Source organism: Delphinapterus leucas, chromosome 6 (genome assembly GCF_059928025.1).
Source record: "Delphinapterus leucas isolate spDelLeu-1000000601 "Yukka" chromosome 6, BTC_Dleu_Yukka2, whole genome shotgun sequence".
In the NCBI taxonomy this organism is placed as follows: Eukaryota; Metazoa; Chordata; class Mammalia; order Artiodactyla; family Monodontidae; genus Delphinapterus; species Delphinapterus leucas.
The window spans coordinates 93,634,113-93,655,369 of record NC_143134.1 but is presented as its reverse complement, the minus strand read 5'-3'; the positions used below and the strand labels follow the sequence as shown (position 1 = coordinate 93,655,369).

Below are 21,257 nucleotides of genomic sequence, written 5' to 3'. Positions count from 1 at the left end.
TAAGTAATTGGCTAGAGGTAGTAGTGGCATAAGAAGCAAATAAATGTAAGCTGTTATGAGTGGCAATAGCCATTAACTGCATTTATATACTAGGCTAAGAGCGCCACTTGTATTATCTAATGTAATGCGCCCAGAAACCTAATGGGGAGGGTGCTATGATAATATTATCCTCATTCTGTAGATGAGAAAACTGAGGTTTGGAGCATTTAATTATTTGTCCAAGGTTACACAGCTAGTGGGCAGTAGGACTGGGACTCAAATCGAGGTCTGTCTGACTCCAAAGCCTATGGTCACCTTAAGAGTTAAAGTCAGCAGTCAAAGGAGCTCATCTGACCTGGCTGGCTACTAGAGAGACCTGCAGGAGGGCAGCCTGGTGCCTAGCAGGGGCAGCCAAGCTACTGGAGGGGCAAGCTGTGACAGTTAGCCAGGTAGGTCAAAGGGAAGGGACACGAGGTTACAGGCAAGAGCCTGGGAACTTGAGAATGGCATCCATTGGGCTAAGAATCATGAAGGAGAGATAAAGCAAGGAGTTAAGTACATGGAGGAATTAGAGTGAGTCAAATGGAGCTAAATAATTCTATTTTACCACTGTGTATGTTTAAGTATGTCAGCTTGACTCTGTATGTACACATATGTACTGAGCATATGTCATTTGCCTATGTGTATATATATATGTAATGAGTATATCAGCTTGCCTCTGTACATATGCATAAGTGCCAAGCATATGTCCTTTTACTCTCTGTGTGCATATGTAGGGAATGAGTATATATAAGGTTGCCTCTGGGAGAGTGTGTATGTCTGCATATTTGAGTGTGACAGCTGGACCCTGTATTTGTACATGCAGCACATTTAAATGTGTGTATCCATGCACACATTACTGTATACAGCAACTCATCAGTACATGTACATGTGAACTTGAATTGAGTCGGTGGTTTTCTAACTCTTCTCCCTTGGCAAACAGTTGAAAATCATTCCCTACAGTCTGATGGCCTTGGGACTCAGCATCAGGGTCAACATAGTTAGACCTGGCACTTAATCTGGGTTCCTAATTAAGGGAGTTGTAAAGGTGAAACAGCAAGACCACATTCTAAAGCTGTTTCTCTCAAAGCAGAACAATAGTGATGAGACTTTGGGCAGCTCTGATAGTGGTGACTTCAACAACAATGGGAGCAGGGGTCAGGGCAGGGCATGGAAAGCAGTGACAGTAGCCGCATTCATCCAACAATATGTAGAGATTGCCCATTATGTGCCAGGCAACCGTGTTAGGCAGTGAGGATGCAGATGTGAATCAGATAGACACAGTCCCTGTCCTATTGTCTAACAGGAAGTCAGACTTTAAACAATCAATTACAGTTATGAAGGGTTTTGCAAAGGAGGTGTAAAAGCACCAGACAGGGACCCCTAACTCCTAGGGGTTGGGTACTAGTATCAAGGAAAGCTTCCCCTAAGACGTGATATTAAGCCAAACCTGGGAGACTGCTGAAGAGTTAGAGTGGGGTAGAGAGGGGACAGTATTCTATGAGGAAAGTTCAACATGTAAGAATGATAAAGAATAAGGCAAGTTTAAGAAACAGAGAAGGGCTTCCCTGGTGGCGCAGTGGTTGAGAGTCCGCCTGCCGATGCAGGGGACGCGGGTTCGTGCCCCGGTCCGAGAGGATCCCACATGCCGCGGAGCGGCTGGGGCCATGAGCCATGGCCGCTGAGCCTGCGCGTCCGCAGCCTGTGCTCCGCAACGGGAGAGGCCACAACAGTGAGAGGCCCGCGTGCCGCCAAAAAAAAAAAGAGAAAAGGCAGCTGTGGTTGAAGCCTGGAGAGTGAGGAGTCAGATGACACAAAGGATGAAGTTAGAGACCAAACCACACAGGGCCTTTTAAGCCAGAATAAGGATTCAGATTTGATCCAAAGATTATGAATGGGGAATAACCTGCTCAGATTTATGTTTTTAGAAGATTACTTGGTTATGAAACACTGTAAGTCAACTATACTTCAATTAAAAAAAAAGATTACTTGGTTATATGCATGACCTGTAAGGTATGTTAATTGTATCTCAATGACACTGTTGAAAAATAGCTTGGGCTGTAGTGTGCAGAATGGATTGGAAAGCCAAAATGTACCCAAGAAAACCATGGGAGAGTTATTAGTGGTCTGGGTAAGTGATGATGGTGGCTTGAACTAGGGAAGATGGGGATAAGTAAATGAATTAGACAGGTTAAAGAAGTAAAATCAACAGAATTTGATGACGAACTAGATGTGGGAGCTGAGGGAGAGAACGTATCAAGCCATGGTTATCCCTAGGTTCAAGGGTGTTTACTAAAATAGCCACCTCTGGAGAAAAAGCCAGTTTGGAGAGAGGATGAGAAGCTCAGTTGTAGGCACACTGAGTTTGAGGGGCCACTGAGGCATCTGTAACAAGACATCCAGTAGCAGTTGGATGTATAAGTCTGGTGCTCATAAGAGATTTACAATGGACATGTAAGTGTGGGATTCTTCAGAGAAAAAATTAATTGAAGTCATAGAAGTGGGTGTGACAACTTAAAAGTATATGAGATACAGTTGGCCCTCAAACAACATGGATTTGAACTGCAAGGGTCCACTCAATTTTTTCAATAAATAGGTACTACAGTACTATACCCTATGAGGTTGGTTGACTCCTCCAACGCAGAGCTGTGGATTCAGAGGGCCAACCGTAAAGTTATACTCGGATTTTCAACTGTGAGGAGGGTTGGTCCCCCTAACCCCCGTGTTGTTCAAAGGTCAACTGTACTATAAAATTAGAAGAGGGTCTAGCCTGAATCCCTGAGGAATTCCAATGGAGGGAAATGTGAAAGAACTGCCAGAAAATTAGGAGGAAAACCAGGGAAAGAACAGGGTCACAGAGACCAAGGAACAAAAATGTTTCAAGAAGAAGGACATGGCTAACTGGTCAAATGCTGCTAAAAGGTCAAGCAAGACGAGTACTGAATAGTGTTCAATGGATAGTGTCACTTGAAGTCATCGGTGATCTTAGCAAGAGCCATGTGGTAAAGTGGTAGAGGCAGGATCCAGATTGGAGCCTCCTGAGACATGAGTAGGAAGTAGGAAGTGGAGACAGAACGTTTGGACAGCTTGGCTGTGAAGAGAAGAAGAGAAACAAAGCTAGAGGTGACTGGGTGGAGGAGGGACTTTTTGAGATGAGACTGTAAAATATTTAAACTGATGGAAAAGATCCTGGGATGGGGGAATTGACTATACAACACAGGAAAAAGGATAATCAGATGTGTAAGATTCTTGAGAAGACAAGGAGGCGTGGAATTCAAAGCATGGATGGAGGGACTGACTTTTGAGGGAAGACACTTTCTTCTTTGAAACAAGAGGGAAGAGTGGAGGCTGATATGGGGGTAGGGTTGGGGGTTGTAGGTACGGTATTGAGACACTGAGGAACATCCTGGATCTTGGCTTCAGGGTCTCTTTCTCCAAAGAGCAAGGAGGGCAGCGTGGAGTGGGGATAGTGGGTGGGGGAGTGGCTGCATCGAAAGGTAGCTGAAGGCAGCTTTGGCCCCCTGTAATCTCCATCAACTCCCTCTTAGCCTTTCCACCCTAATCTTCATTACCATCTTTGCTGTGAGCAGTTGCAGTCTCTCAATCTTATGTAAAAGGTTACTTTCTCTTTAAACTGACTTCTGACATGCAATATATACAACAGATACCACTTCAGATCAAGTACACTGACCCCTCCCTTTCAATTGGATTACTGCCCCAAGTCCCTACTACACAGCAATTTGAGGTCAGATTTGAGAAGGAAGAGAAAATTGTGAAGTGGTCATTGATGATAAAGGAAGAGAAAGCACATGATTTTCCCCAGTAGCGCTCAGGAGAGAGAGACAGCACCAGAGGCAGACACGAGAGGGACCCTGGAGTAGGCGTGCTTAGAAGGAAATCAGGAGCCTTTCCTCTCAAGTGGGCATTTATTAGCACTGGAAAAAGGAAACAACACCTCTTACTACTCACCTCTGGCTCGGGAGTTCTAAGGAAGATGGCCTCTTATGAGAGTTGGAGCAAAGTGGACCCTATGCTTTCTGAGTAGCCAGGCGTGACTTGAGGTGACCTAAATTCAGATTTTCTCCAATCTGGCATACCTTCTTTCTGTATAAATGCTGGCAAATGGCCAAGATTGGTTTAATCACCATTGAAATCCCCATGAAATAATTGATTTGAGTAATGATCATTGATGGATGCTAAAACCATGGGGTGAAATGTGGCTGGGGACAGGATATTCAGAGAGACTTAAACTATCACCCCACATATAACTAATTAACTATGAGTGAAAGGAAGTAACTTTATAATGGAGAGATCTAGCAGATGCTGCCTTCTCCAGGTGATCAAATTTAGCCTCACCAATGGTGGGGCAGCTTTCAACCATGTGGCTCCTGAAACTATGTAAACGGAGGTACCTGAAGTTATCTATAAGATAGTCTTGCCAAAGAAGTTTAACCTGAACCTAATCACGAGGAAGTAATCAAATAAATCCAGAATGTGGGGCACATTGATGAGGCCTGGACTTTAAAAGAAATTTAATGTCATGAAAAACAACAAAGGAGGGAGATTTCTTCTAGATTAAATTAGACTAAAGACACAAAACAACCAAACGCAATAAACCTTGATTGGATCTGAGAAAATAAACAGCAATAAAAGACATTCTTAAGACAACTGGATAAATTTGAATGTAGACTACATATAGAAGATATTACTGAGTTAATATTAATCTTCTCCAGTGTGATAATGGAGAAACGTGGGATAATGGGATTGTGGATGTAGGAAAATGTTCTTATTCTTAGTATATGCACGCTGAAGAATTTAGGGATGAAGTGTCAAAGTCTGCAACTTTCAAGTGGTTCAAAGAGAGGGAAAAGCAAACTGTTAACAATTGGTGAATCTAGGTGAGGGGTAAAAAAAGGATTTTTTAAAAATTCCATGCAATCTATTTCATTACTTCAAACATTTTTTTTGCCATGACCTTGGATAGCTTCATGCTTCTAAGCATAAACTGTGCATCTTAATATGCTAAATTAGATTGAAATCTTTAAAAGCATCATAGAAAGAAAATTGCTCTGCAAAGCTTTTTAGACATAAAAGAACTTCTCATTTGTGTAGGACTATAAGTGAAGATATGGTAAAGTGGGAGAGAGAGCCATGAAATAATAAAAAGAAAACTTTCTGGGAGTTGAAGACCTTTGGGTCTAGCACTTAACCACCGGAGGTGTCCGTTTCCTCATCAGCAAAGCGGGGCTAATTGTATCGCCTTCATTATCCTGCTGTACAGGCACAGGAGGAACAGGATATAAAAGGGCTTTATAAACTGGAAATGGGAATGGAAACAAAGTGATTTTTGTTATCACACTATGGTGATGTCCTATTAGCAGTGGTTCTTCAACTTTATTACACCTACCAAGCAACAGGGAAGCTTGTTAGAAGTTTAGATTCCCAGTCTTGCCCTCAGAGATTCTGATTTCAGTAGGTCTGGGCAGGGGCGCAGAACTTGCTTTGGGAAAGCACCCCAGATTCTCTGATGCAAGGGATCTGAAACACTTAGAGAGCTGCCCTGGAAGTTCCTGTGATCTAAAATCCTTGCTACTCAATGTTTGGCCCATGGATCATCAATATCACTGGTACCTGGAAGCTTGTTAGGAATGTAAAATTTGGCCCTAGCCCAGACTTACTGAATCAGAATCTGCATGTTTAACAAGATGCTCAGGTGATTCTTATCCACGTTAACGTTTGAGAAGCACTAAATGGCAAGACTGATGGGTGACCTCTCTTTTTTTGCCTTGGTCACTGATTCTCAGCTTGCTGTCAGACAGAATTGGGTACCACCTTTGCCGTTGCTGACACCTTTAACCTCACTTAGCTCTTCTCTCTGCTTCTCTCGACTGTCCTCTTCAGTCCTAGCAGATGTTGATCATCATAACCAGCCATAAGCAGACTAATCAGAGCATACTAACCCGGGATCTAAATCTAGTTAAGCTAGGTATGTGATTTTTTTCTTACTGTGGTGAAATACCACAAAATTTACCCTTCTAACTGTTTTTAAGTGTAAAGTTCAGTGACATTAAGTTTATCCACATTGTTGTACAACCATCTCCAAAACTTTGGGTATGTGATTTTGAATAAGACACTTAACCTCTCCAAGCTTCATTCCATTATCTTTAAAACATGGATAATATTACCTACCCCTACAGAGTATTTTAAGACTAAAATGAAATAATATATGAATGTTCTTAGCACCCATAGAAAATATTCAATAAATGCTAACTTCCTTCCATTTGAAGTAGGTTTTCAGGCAGCCCTGGATGTTTACAACAGATACCATCTACTGAAATCAACGGATAAAGTTTTAAAAACAAATACAAAAATCTACATATTCTGGGCACATTATTGCCTTAGAATAGGGCAATCTGTAATATAGAAGTATTCTATAATCTATAAAAATGGGCAACTTAAAAGAGCTAAAGTAAATAGCAGCCAGTTACAACTTGTTGGGAAAATTACATTTTGGGAAGCAACAACCTTTCTGTGCCCATTATATAGAAATTCTTGTGTTGCCTATATTTAGATTGTTTTAGAAACAGTTTAAGTACAATCATTATGCTAATATCAATAACTTTCACAAACAGCACTCTCAACCTTGGGACTGATCTACTTGGATGCATGATTAGAATTCCATTTATGTACACATTATCTTTTAAGGAGAATGCTACATTGAAAACTTGTGTGTTACATGCAGTAAATTGAAAAGATTAGTTTAACTTCAGAATTAGACTAATTAGAACAGGGGGAGGGAATCTAGACATCCTTTCCTCCAACACCCTTAATTTACAAACAAGGAAATTATATTAATCCAGAGAGTGATGAGTTACCAGCAAAGCTGGGACCAGAGTCCAGGTTACAGGAGTGTGTCCTGGTGTCACTTGACCTTGAAGGATGGGTGACACTTCAGCAGCACAGGTGATGGGAAGGGGTTGTAGAGATGCTGAGAGCACTTCAGTTAGAGGGATCAACAGAAGTAATTTCACAGAGCCTGGTTCTGAAACCAAGATGATAAGTGAGTTCAGGGATTGTCACAGAGTGGGGAGGCTGGAGGAAGAGATTAAGGTGAAGTTTTGCAATGGGAGAAGAGCGTCTTGGACTGTCCTGTAACACAGAATATCAGAAGAAAGGTTTAGGGATTTTGGGGGGGGTGCTTTTATAGTTTATGTGGCCCTTTCATATGTATATTCTCAGGTAATCGTTATAGCAGTCTTGGAAAGTATTTTACAGATGATGATCTAATATTCAGGAGGCCACATTCTTTGCAAAGCAAAGATGTGAACTCAGGCTCTGAATAGAAACACTGTGCATTCTGATTCTTAAAAGCATGAGCTCCAGAGCCAGGCCACTTGGGTTCAAATATCCCTGGCCCATTTAGAAGCCATATGACCTTAAGAGAAAAAAATAGTGGCTAAAACTTACAGTGTTTGTGTGCCAGGCTCTGTTCTAAATACATATAACTAAATACATATTGCTCATTTAATCCAACATCCCTATGACATATATTCTATTATTATCACTATTTTAAAGCCTCCCCCTCCAAAAAAAGAAAGAGAGGAAGGAACAGGGATGCAGTTCCCCCCTAGATTCTCTGTTCCTCAATTAATAATATAATCTCAACTCCTTGGTATTCCACTCATTGCCTCCCCACTTGTGACACTGTGGTAAATGAGATTATTGTTCAAATTTTTCACACCCTCCCCTCACCTTCTTAAGAGGAGTCTACTTCCCTCCCCTTGACCTTTGGCTCAGCCACGTGACTTGCCTTGGCCAAGAAGATATTAGCAGATATGACACTGAAACTTGAAATGTGCTTCCACAGGTGCGCTTGCCCTCTTGTACTTCAGCCGTCACCATGAGAAGGGGTTCCCCTGGGCAGTTCCTGCCCCTGCAGCCTTGGGCTCAGTGTGACCACATGAGAGCAGATGGGCCCCAGCAGCCGCCCAGATTTCCCAAAGGCTGAGTGACTAGAGTGACCATCTTCCATTCCTGCAGAAAGTGTAACACCAGCCCACCCAAAAACTCTTTGAGACTCAAGGATAAAAATCTAGAACCACATGCACCTCACCAGCAGAGCACCAGTGTGAGTTTCCTTCTTGGTTACTCTGGAAGCTAAACCAGATGATGAGACAAAAAGGAACCGGGGGCTTCCCTGGTGGCGCAGTGGTTGAGAGTCCGCCTGCTGATGCAGGGGATACGGGTTCGTGCCCCGGTCCGGGAAGATCCCACATGCCGCAGAGCGGCTGGGCCCATGAGCCATGGCCGCTGAGCCTGCGCGTCGGGAGCCTGTGCTCCGCAACAGGAGAGGCCACAACAGTGAGAGGCCCGCGTACCGCAAAAAAAAGGAACCGGAACCTTAACTTCTGCTACTATTTACAGTAGTTCCACTGTAACAGGTGTCCTTTTCATTAAAAATAACTGATTTCTTAAATAACAGGGTTTGGAATTTTTTCCCCCCAACAAACCCACCAAAGAGAAAATTCAGACCAGAACCTAATTAAATCTCTTAGCAGTTATCAGGAGTTAAGAAAGGGAGCCCAAGTTTATGCCTAGAGAACCCCCTACTCTGATGAACACACATGGTGAGTCTTTTCCCCCCACACTAGAGGTGCTGTGAGAATATTTTGCAAGTGGAACTGGAGCTGCGATCCCCTCACTCAGAAGTAGCAGGATCCCCATTCTGTCCACTCTAATCAGTGTCAACAGTGAAAAAACCTTCACGCACAATCTGGGCATCTGGATAATGTAGAAATGGAAGTTTTCCACCTAATGTTGACAAACTGCACTGTTAGGTTAATAATCGGCTTGCAAACCCTATTATACTGGGTAATAAAGGTTCAATAGATATGTTCTTTAAAAATCTTACATAAATCACTCTTCTATAATCAAATCTCATTCTAAATGAACCAAAGGGCTGTTTAAGGAAATACTATGTTGAAAACTTTCACACACACCAAGAAATCACTGTTGTATCTGTTATGGAAGTTTTCTGTACTGGGTGTTCCTAAACCATGGTATCCATGGGGTACTTCCCCTACAGAGCAGCATCTCTACAGGGGGGCATCCATATCACAATGACAACAATAATATTAAAATGCTTTACATCACTCTTTATTTCAAAAGTGCTTTACTAACATAGACTAATCTTTACAACATTCAAGGGAGGTAGATAAGTATTACACCACTTTCACAGATGGAAAAACTGAGGCAGAGATTAGTAAGTTGTATTGAAGGGCATAATATACGGCACAATTAGAAAAGAATTTGTTGCAGACATGAATCACTGGTGACCTTTTCCATGACTTCTGAGTCCCACCAACACAAAAGTAGCGGATGCAGCAAGGAAGCAGATGGTCGATATTTTGTCTAGTCCAAGGCTACACTTCACCTTATTGGTACCACATGTTGAATATGCTGGTTTTGGGCAAGTATCTCCCTTACACACATTCTCACATGACTCCAACTGTAAAAGGGGGGACAGTGAAAACTGCTGTGGGTGCAGAAAGAGGGGTTGGAGAAACAGGGCTGGGAAGGCAGAAGATAGAAAAGGGCAAGGAAGAACAAAAGGACCAGCTGGGAAGCAGCCCAACAGAAATGAAAGCCACAGCAGAAAAGAAGTGTCATTCCATTTGAACAGCTCAGACATCCAGAGATACTATTAAAAGGGTAATTCTTAGCAATGACATTACAGAGCCACTCTTCTTGGCTTTGCCAAATATAATTATCAGGTCCTTCTGACATTCCCAGGAGGCAGAACCATTCCTTTCCCCTGGTCCAGACCAAGTGTTGATGTAATTGACCTGACACTGCAGAAGCTGTTGACAACTCAAATGCACTGCCCCACCATACCTCTCTTCTTCTGTTCTCTTTCTTCTTAAAAAAAAAAAAAAAAAAAAAGCCAATGCATTTTAAGATTCTCCCTGAAAAGTTCCTAAAATATTTGCTAATTTTTAATGCATTAATAAGGTAGGATTCTATGTTTGATTTTTGGAAACGGACTGTAATAGGGATACATGGGAATTAACATCCCCTCTCAGCCAGTGTACCTTTACACAACATGGGACACTTAAAAAATACCCTGAAATTTGTGGATGCCAGCTAGAAAAGAATTGAAGCTCAAGATAAAGAAAGCCAGTTGAGGGACTTTCCTGGTGGTCCAGTAGGTAAGATTCCACACTCCCAAGGCAGGGGCCTGGGTTTGATCCCTCGTCGGGGAACTAGATCCCACATGCATGCCGCAACTAAGAAGCCCGCGTGCCACAAGTAAAAAAAAAATAAAAATAAAAAATAAGATCCTGCATGTTGCAATTTGCAATTAAGACCTGGCACAGCGCAGCCAAAATAAATTAAATAAATAAATATTTAAAAGAATAAAAAAAGAAATCCCGTTGACCCTTGAACAACATGGATTTCAACTGTGCTGGTCCACTTATACTCAGATTTTTTTTTTCAGTAAATGGGTACTACAGCACACCGTCCGCAGTTGATTGACTCCCCAGATGCAGAACTGCAGATACAGAGGGCTGAATGTAAAGTTATAAGCGGATTTTCCACAGCTGGGGGTGGTGGGCACCCCTAGCCCCCTGGTTGTTAAGCATCAACTATAGTCTTTCCTGCTCTTTCAAGTGTGAAGCCATTATATATAAGAGATGGTGACTGATGCACCACCAGCTGCACTGGAGGTACTGATGGCAGAGGGAGCACCAAACTGAGTCGGGGGACACGGACCCAGCAGGGAGGGGTTAAAACGTCAGATGAACAGGTGCAAGAGGCAGCACAGGAGGCTGAAGAGGCAGAAGCCAGAGCAAAGAGGTGACAGCCAAAGAGGAGACGGGAGGAGGTGCTGGTGTTTGAGGCTGAGTGGGTGGGAACAACTGCACTAGTTCACGTCTAGGCCTCTCCTAGGACACGTCAGCCAGAAATGCATCCGTTCTTTATTTCAATCAGCATCATTCTTTCCGGCATCTAGCTTTAAAACTTTACCCATCCCCTCCAACAAAAGCAATGTGCTGCCAAGCCTGACTGATTCCACTTCGGCAACGCCCTTCACGTTGGTCTCCCTCGTTTTTTACTAGGTGCTCCTATCATCTCATCCTAACCAAACCCTCCTACCTCATCTCCTGAACTCCAGTCTTCTCTAAACTCAATTCCATCTTCTAATCTTCCTCCTGGAGCACAGTTTTGATCATGTTACTGCCTAATTGGGGTATTCTCCCATGTCCTCCCAATTATGTGTCTCACCATCTTGAACCTTCAACAGGACCTTGCATCTAGTGAAGTTCCTCTCCTTTCTGAATCTGCACCTACCAAAATACCAACTCTAAAGATTTAGCTCAAATGCCACCTCCTCCAGGCTTTCCTTCAAGCTTCTTCACTCTCTGCTGAGCTTCAAATCCTTTAGAAGACGTGCCTGATCAAGTACATGATAGCTGTATACAAGTCTTATGTCCCCTACTGGGCTGTGTCCATTATTTGGCAGGTCAGGGGATGGTGAACTGTGTCTTAGTATTTATCTGTCAATTCTCTACAGCATCTACCAAGAAATGATTATTGCATTTCCACCTCAGGTAAGGAACTACTCAAAAGTGGAATGAATTGGGATGTACCTGTTCATGAGTGGAGGCATTACAAGTATCCTATAGATGTGATCTGGCTCTCGGGGTAAAGCAAATCCACAATATAGCTTTGAGGGATGGGGTGGGGGAAGGCAGGTGGGCCTATTTGTTTTTGAGTCGAGAGACCTAGGACTGAGGTTCTGCTTTGCTGTTCACTAGGTTTCAGCCTGGTGCAGGCGGTTCTTCTCTGAGCATCATTTCCTCACTTCTGCAGGACTTCACAGAACTAAGGACCAAATGAGACACATCTGTGAACTCTACACCAGTGGTTCTCAATCCCAATTGGGCATCATCACTCCCTGTAAAGCTTCCAAAAAATATAGAGGACCAGGCCTCAACCCAGGTAAACTGAATAAGAATCCCCTGGGAGTGGGACCCAGCGGGACTAATTTTTTATAAAATACTGTTTCCAATGCATACTCAAGGTTGAAAACTGTTATAAACTCGTAAATACCGTTAACAGTAGAACAAGGTGCTTTAGCCTGCTGGTTTAATTATCCTTTATTTGTTCAGTTAGGAATTAGTTCGATGCTTTTATAGTTCCATTATGTGTGTGAGCATTTTTTGTGTTGTTCTACATTGTTATTTGTGTGATTAGGTGGTAAATTCTGAGAGAGGAATAATATCCAGCACAATGCTGTACACAAAAGTGTACCTAACCTAATGGGTTTTTTTTTTTTTTTTTTTTAAGAACAGGTAAAAGGTTCACAGGTCCTCTAAAACCTTGCTACACAGAATTGTGGTGACCAGACAAGCAGAACTGGCATAACCTGGGAGCTTGTGAGAAATGCACAATCTCAGGGCCCCCCCACCAGAATCTGCATATTAAGGAGATTTCCAGATGGCTCAAGAGGTGAAGCAAAGGCAAACTTTTCTCAGTCCACATCATCTGTGTTGAGGACCTGCCACTCTCTGCCCTAATGTCTCCCATAAATCAGTTACGCTTGCGACTTTTTCCAGATGCTGCTTCTCTAAAGGGTCCATTTGGTAAAAACTAAATTAAGAACGCAAATCCTTACAAAAGCATCCTTCCTTTGAAAGAAGACTAGTCTTCACAGGGTTCCTTCAAATAACCAGTTCCCCTAAGATATTTAAAATATGATCAGTGTATAAAATAAATTGATATCCACTTAAGTTTTATGCAGTGCATATATTAGTATATTAGTATATACAGACCCCAGGACCCAAATTCCAAAATTATGAAAGGAAGGAAGCTTAGCCACTGCAGTAAACTCTCCCTGTTGACCCACGTCCTCCGGACAATTATGATGTTAGCAGTACTCATCCAAGACTGTGCAGATCAAATCACAGTCAAGGAGCTGTAGCAGATTCTAACCATCATCTAGACCAACTCTCCTGTTCTATAGATGGGAAACACCAGGGCCAAAGGCTAAATGGAGTAACTTAAGGTCACACAGCACTTGAGACAGAGCCAAGCTCAGAATTCAAGCCCTGACTCCTCGTCCTACACTCCCTATATAGCCTCTGTCACACACACTCCTCCTTCCCCACCACATAGCCTTGAACTTTCATTCTCAGAAATTGCTGACCTGCCTCGGCACTTAACTGTCACTTTGCTTCTTCCAGCTACTGTTATGCCCAACTCCCAAGGCTGTTTTTCACACTAGGCTACAGGAGAAGAAGTTATATCACAGCTCAGTCAAAATATCCATTTATCAATCCACGTTTCCAAATATATTGGTAATGGATTCTGCAAAAGCTCAATACTAACTGCATACTATGCAGACTATGTAGCATCACTATTAGCTAGCACCAGGAGCATGGCGAGGGAAGGGCCTTGCCTTAGGTGGCTAAAGATTAAAAACAAGGGCAACCATTTACTCAGTAGTACAAAGTCGGTAGGAAACTACAGCAGGAAGGCAAAAACTGTAGCACAGTGGGGGCGGGCAGCACCTTTCAAAAACATACACAGTGTGACTATAAAATCACAAGTCTTGTCTTTTAATAAAACAAGCATGACAGAATGTAGAGCTCTAAACGAACGTTTCTCCCTCAAAGTAGTCACATCCTTAGTTCCAACAAAGCTACACCTGCTGGAGACATTATTCGGAACTCCTTTTTGGGGAAAGGAAGGACTTAAAAGGCAGCCTATGAGCCACATTAGAAAAGAGCCTTCCATTATGTTCGGCTGTTTAAAAACAGAAAATCCACACTCCAAAGATGACATTGAAAAAATGAAAAGTGTGCTGTAGCTCTTGTGGAGGCTCCGAAAGACCTCTAGCAAATTCTCAGCAACAGCATCACCACTGGAGAAACGTTTGTCCTCCCAGGACAGCCACTTTCAATGGGAGGGCGTTCATTTGGATAGACAAGGTCTGACGTCTGTTTAAAAAAAAAAAACAAAAAACCCCACAAAACCCGGCCACACTCCTTTATAGTCACACTTGCATTTGATTAAAAAAATACAACAACAACACTCACACATGGTTCTTGTATGAATTCTAATTAAGAGACATTACATTCAGAATGATAGCACTCATAGTGATAATTTTCAGAAGACTCGAACAGCTTCTTTGCCACTTCAGGGGTACACAGGGTGCAGCTGTTTACCTGAATGTATTCTTAAATAAGTGACTACTACCACTCTCATCTTCCTAGTTGTAGCTCTGTGACAGGCTACCGACCGCAAGTTCGTGTTCCAGGCCTTCTTTGCCAACACAGATTAATTACGAGGGAGCCACACCCCACCGTCTTAGGGTGAATTGGGAAAGGGCCGGTTAAATGAGGAAACAGGCCATTCCTTGGTAAAAGTTTGCAGTTTTCTTTCCCAATACATCTTCTTTTTATTGAGAACTTCCATTTTTATCCTGTGTTCCTCCTCTGCCATCTCACACTCTCGCTCTAGCTGCTGGATTTTGGCCACATGCACCTCATTCATCTGTATCAGCTGCAGTTGTAAGATGGACATTTGTTGATGGTGTTCTTCCTCATGCATCTTTTTTAAAGCACCTTCCTGAGAGGTTTTGCTCCTGTAGTTTTTATTGGCTGTTATTCTGACAGCTGAACACGAGGGTTCAGGTTGAGAGGTCCCCTCACATACTGGGAAATGTATGAACTCTTTCTCATCATCGCACAGTTCTCTATTTGAAACAGCAAATGATTCTGAAAAACAGTAGCAGAAAACATGTTCAAAGATTTTACAGGCAAAGAGTAAATCAATCCTATTTCAAATGACAGGGTCCCCCACGACAGGATGATCTGAAGTAGCATCTGCTCTGGTCTGCATGTTCACAGGTACCCCTGCCCCACCTGACTTCTCAAAAACCCATAAATCGAGAGCAATTTTCCCTGAAGAAGTAACGATAAAGGGTTTCATTATGTCATTTCTGGCACTTCGAACTACGGGAACAGTGGTCAGAGATTGTGCTTATCAAGAATTGGAGACCTGGTTATGTGGATATAAATCCTAACATGACATGTGCATGACTCCCAGTGAGCAGAAGACCACAGTGTGAGGCCAGCAGTGGGTTTTCAGATTAAGTTCTCCCTCAGTCTCTCTCCCTCTCTGACTCTCATTCAGCCACGAACACTGAAGTTCAGTCTCCACAAGGGCGCCTTGGCTGTGGGTCCTGGTCACAGGTCTTAACCCTTACCCAGGATAGCCATCTTAACAAAGGTTCTTCCTTGAAAGATGAGCCTACACTCCCTGGTTTAACTTCCTCAGACTTCTCTTCAGTCTCCTACATCTGGCTGTTGCCTCAAGCACTGCCATCTGGGGGTCAATATTCAGATCCCAAAGACACTTTCCTACGTCCCTCGTATGTAACTTCTCCCTAGCACTTGACAATCCTTCTTGACACTTCTTTCCTCTATTAGCTTCTGAACCATTGGTCTCTCCTAAGTTTTCTACAGCCTCCTCTCTGATTGCTCTTTAAGTCTCCTGTCAGGACTCACAATTAAATGTTCCCCTGGGGTTCCTATCTTCGGCTCTGTTTCCAATCCACCCTAAGTAACCCTCATAATCTAGTTCCGACCTTCCTTTATCTTCCTTGTCTTACTCTTCAAAATACGCCGCGTACCCTCCAATCCTACCACAATCTTTATTTTCTCCCGTAATTCTGTCTCACTGCTCCTTCAGCTAAAGTTGGGCTCACTATTTGTCCCGACTCCCTTACGCAAACACACACTCTTACTCCAGTTTCCCTTTTCAACCTCCCTCCTAACCCCTACTTCATTCAGGATCAATGCCACTTGCTGTGAAACCTCAGCCCTCTCCTTTCTCTGTACATACTCTTCTGTTACAGCACTTAACACATTCTAGTATTATTTGGGGACCATGCCTTAATCATTTCTTTTATCCTTGGGCACCAATTATTTTGCTTGGTACCTAGTGGATGCCTAGTGAATATTTATGGGCTGAAGCTTTGAACAAAAGGGGAAAAGAGTTTATGGATATAAAAGGATGCCACATTTGGTGGTGCCATGTTTGCACTAGTATTTTTATTGGGCAATGATACAAGTATCAATTAGGAAGTTTCAATAAGGAAACCACTAACCCCACTAACCCATGGAGTCTTCTAGCTGTGACTCCAATGCCTTCTTGGGAAGCTTTATATTTCCAATAATGAGAATCCTCTCCTTGGAGAAAAATAATATCAATTTATTAACAGAGTTGATTACATTATTGCATCCACTCCATTATTCCAGAAGATGGGATGCTGGGAATGTTAATGGCTACTGGGGGAAACCTAACTCATAATAGTCTGTTAATAAAAGGAAAATGGCTACTGTTTATTTAGATTATTTCACTCCAAGGGGTTAGGTAACAACCATAACTAGTCCCTAATTAAGATAAAAGAAAAGGTAAAAACCTTACTTTTGAAAGAGGAGGTTAAAAGGACTTCTCTGTCATCCAGAGATAATGAAAATGTCTCCCTAGGAATCTTTCCCAAATCCAGCGGCTATAGCCTCAATTAGATGTCCTTCCTTCATGCTCCCACTGGTTCCTAAGCCTACCTCTGGCAGAGCACTTGTTAAAACTGGCGGCTTAACTACCTCCCCTTCAGGTCTCTGATTACTTTGAAGACAGAGACTGCCTCTAGTTCATCCTCCTGGAGGACCCAGAACAGGGCCTGACACACTGCTAGGCATATAAGAAACGTGTGCAGGATGAATTGGCTGCAGTAGGTCACATCCCTCTCAACACAGCACAACTGTGTAGAAAGAACAGTGTTCTGAGTGGAGAGCTGAGGCACAGGACAAAGGAACAGGAAAGCCTTGGCACTGAGAATAGGATCCCTCAGATGGGATCAGATGCAAAGAGGATTACCTCATCCGTTTCCTTTCTAGTCTCAGATCTGAAACTTCTTCAAAGAAGACTGGACACATTAGACGTTTTTTGGTACCTTTAGCCTCTTTTCTCTTTGATTTCATTCCAGAGGATAGTTCTGAATACTCCTCTGAGCCTTTAAAGTTCATGCCCTGATGATGCTACTCATCTCTCCCAATTTCCAAATGCTCATTTTTATCTCAGTAATTCTTGGCTTTAGGAGCCTTTTGATGATGGTGATGGTGATGGTGATGACGATGACGACAGCAGCTACCATTTTCTGAGTAGCTAGCTAGGCATTAGGCTAGTGCTTTGCAGCATTACTTCATTTAATCCTTACAGCAACCCTCTGAGGGAGGTATTAGTATAGAAAACCAAACACAACATCTAAAGTCATTTGGCTAGTTCAAAGAACCAGGACTCCAGTCCAGGTCTGTACAACTCCAAAATCCAAGCTCAGCTACTACAGCACCTAGCCTCTCACTGTGTCACTTGCTCAGCTGATCACTTGTGTATCTTAAAAGGCAATCTCCAAGTTGTATCAACTACAAAACCATCTATTATTAAGAATATGGGTGTATATCCTAAATTCTGATCTCCAAATTTCTCTAGAGTTGTGAACGTGAAGACAGCATGTTTATGTCCAGGAGCAGAGAAATGACTCTACTTTAAAACTAATTTTTTTAGTTTAAATGTGTGCTAACAAACACATTTTAAATGTAAAAAGCCAGGCCTCTTAAGACTCTGGCAGAAGCTGGGGCTTAAAACTAGAGAAGCTCAATGCAGTAATTAACTTTCACACACATATTAGCTCCAATGAATGGAAGCTAGTGTTCAGATAGGGAGAATCTCCTCTTAATTAGAGAAAGACTATCCTGGGCATGGCAACCTGCTGCAAACACACACCATGCAATCTCTCTCCCAGGTAAAACAAAGCCACCTGAAGTAGAAAACAATTCAATCTTGTGCAAAATGGATAGGAAGGCCTGAAAGCTTTCCTGGGAGCAGAGGACACGGTCAAGGAGGTATTCTTCCACTTGGGCAATTTGAGTACATTTAAGCTCATCGGGAAAACCTACTAAGGCAGTAAAAGGATGGGAAGGAAACTGTGTACAGGCCAAAGCTCAGCTCTTCTTAGCAGAACAAAGGAAACAGGACGGACTGGGAACACGGATAAATAAGATGTGGGGGATGCATACTACGGAATATTATCCATCAACGAAAAGAAACAAATTAGACTTACACACTGCAATGGGAATAGATATTTAAAACATTCTAAGTGAAAAGCAGCAAAAGGAAAAGGAAGGTATCTACTGCACAATTTTTAATCCATGTAAATTTAAAATATAGGCACACACGACACCAACGCATGCTTTCAAGAACATGTGAGAGAATACACAAGCACCTTAGAATGATCAAGGTGTAGAAGAAAAGAATGAAAGTGGTGAATGGGGATAAAAAAGTAATAAATGTGTAAGTAACACACAAAAAAAGGGCTTTTCCAGACCAATGATGCTAGTGTGCCGTGACTGGAAATATGTCAGTCCCCTCTACTGGAGTTCCCACCCCAAAAGAATAGGATTGGTCTAAACAGTGATAATAATGGAAATTATTAAGAAATGTCTGCATTATTTAATATAGCTTTGCATACCTATGTCTGTGTTACTGGATTATAGCTTTATAGTAGAGAAATAATAGCATATGAATTAAGTGTAAGTTCTCTCAAGATATTTGAGTACTACTGAAAGCTTAGTTTTCCTAAGTGTATTTGACATTTGGCCATCCTTCCCTCCCGACCACCCCTAGCAAATTTTGTTGGCTCCCTTAGTTTGTTCTGCAAACCTCTTCCCCAAAGATAATGGAAGATAAGTGTCAAAGGCAAATTATCACAGATCATAAACCTACAGGGTATAAATTGTTTTAATATATTTAAAGGGAAAATACTGTTTTTTTTACAAATACATTCCTAAGTGTTAAATTTTAAGACTACTGTGTTCAACTACAGATGTACATTTCGAGCAAGTCATTGACAAAGCTAAGAATATGCATGCAGGGGATGGTGATCAAGATGACACAGCTGTTTTTGATAATTGGAATTTTGTATTTAGAGGTTACATTTTGTCAGCTTATGAATGGGCAGCTCTTGGAGAGGTCACAGGGTCCCCTTCTGGCCTGTTAATTCAATACCACTGGCCTCAGGAGTCCCTGTTTGTCGTTAGCTTGCTTTTGAATTACTTTGGCCACAAGTTCTGAGACAATGCTGTGTAAAACAGGAAGGGGCCGTCCTGAAGGGTGTTATTTGTGAAAAGAACTTGCTGAGTGCCTTCACCAGAGGCAGTAGAGTCTGCAGGTGAACCACAATAAATGGGGATAATTTTGCACGGCACAGACATTACAGTAGTTGTCTTTATGATAGGAACTGATTCCTTGAACGTATAATTGAACTCTAAAATGAACTATGCCTCTATGCAGGTTTAATGAAATTTCTGAGGTTGCTGAAATTTGTATATTTGTTTTCCTTTTCCAATGCAAAATCTGCTGGTGAGGGGAAATATCTGACTGGTTTTATTATGGTTCATACATGAATAAATGGGATATTTAGTTCTGTACATAAATCTACAGTGAGTACATACACTGGAATGAGAGACAATCATATTAGACCAAATCATCAGATCAAAAGACAAAGACATACTTTTCAGGCTTGAAAGTTCAAAGCTGACATTGACCTCTTGAAGGCCAATTTTCCAACCATTTGCTGCCCTGGCTCAACCCTCCACCCCACTCTCAAATCCACATTTGCAGCTGGGTTCCCCTCACTTCCTCACTGCTGGGGATTGTGACAGCAAATTTAGTTCACCCATCCGTGGCATGGTCTGCAAAACTAACTCAAACCCAACTCCTTCGTTTTACAGAAGGGGAAACTGAGGCTCAGAGGGCATTTTAAAATAGTGTTTGTTCACTATCTTGAGACTCAATGTGGAATTTTTAAGCACCTTATTTTAAGTCATTCATTATTGGGAAAATCAAACCCCTGTTACAAAGGAGAGAAGCCAAATAGGTTCAAATGAAGAAGCACTTGGAATTTCTGGATTTTACTGTGTATTTGGCATACATCATGCAACAGGCCCTCTGTTATCACTGGGACATAACCAGACCCGGATACCTTAAGGTCTAACAGCCTGAAGGGCATAGAACATTAGATTATTGAAGAATCTGGAAAAAAAAAAAGATGACACAGCTGAAGCCATCTCACACAAGAAACAGTTGGAGGGAGGCCTCTAGTGGAATCTGTCAGGCTCCTTCCTGTTTAACAAGTTCCAACAAATCTTTTAGCACCTAATTCTGTCACAGGCATTCTGTAAGGTGTTTGGACAGAGCTGGCCAATAGAAATATAATATGAGATATTTATGTAATTAAAATTTTTTCTCATAGGCACATTAAAGAAGTAAAAAGAGGTAAAATTAATTTTAGTAATATATTTTTGATCCAATATATCTAAAGTATTATCATTTCAACATTTAATCAAAATAAACATTATTAGTAAGATATTTTATTGATACACTCTTTTTTGGTACTAAATCTTTGAGATACAGTGTGTACATTTATAGCACATCTCAATTCAGTCTCCCCACATTTCAAGTGCTTACCAGCCTCATGTGGCACACACACACACACACAGAGTCCATGTGTCAAAATACACACAGTGGAATGTGAGCCATAACCCTATAGCAGGTTTTCAACCTCTTCCCCAGAAAGACCCAGAAGGGATGATTAACAATACCAGCTTTCTTTTTCTTTCTTAAAACTAAGTTGAAATGCAAAATGAGTGAGGTAACCTCAAAGCTGTTTAAATGCATGGAAAGCGTTCCAGTACCTTAACTACTAGAGTTTACAGATACTTTGGACACAGTTCCCAACTGACAAAGCAGCATGTTCTCCACCGCCCTCCACATTTGACCTGGAAACAGGAACCAGGCAGCATATGGCTGTACTTTAATAATCACCAACAAAGAGAAGTCTCATGTGTCATATATGTGCAAACATCCAATTTAAAATAAATCTCTTTTACAAGTGAGCCTCTAGCAAATGTCACTACAGCAAGGACACTGAGAATCCATATTTATTGCTTTCTTGGAAATTTAGAAATTGTTTTTATGAGTAAATGAACTACATTCTTTCCTCTAAAAAGCAAGAGAAATTTAGAAATTGTTTTTATGAGTAAATGAACCTACATTCTTTCCTCTAAAAAGCAAGAGAAAAAAAATCTGTGGAATGGACTTTCTAGATC

At 41.8% G+C, this 21,257-nt stretch overlaps 1 protein-coding gene across 2 annotated transcripts in view; it reads right to left on the bottom strand.

Annotated features, from left to right (window-relative positions):
- Positions 1–21,257, bottom strand: part of TMEFF1 (transmembrane protein with EGF like and two follistatin like domains 1) — a 148,109-nt gene that overhangs the window by 100,376 nt on the left and 26,476 nt on the right. Inside the window, exon 3 of one of the 2 annotated variants that reach the window (XM_022600113.2) lies at positions 9,069–14,801. The exons of the other annotated variant lie outside the window; for it this stretch is intronic. Within the exon in view, the coding sequence (XP_022455821.1) occupies positions 14,392–14,801 (410 nt within the window). The 3' untranslated portion in view covers positions 9,069–14,391. Of the gene's footprint in view, positions 1–9,068; positions 14,802–21,257 lie in introns of those variants that run through there. 2 annotated transcript variants of the gene reach the window in all.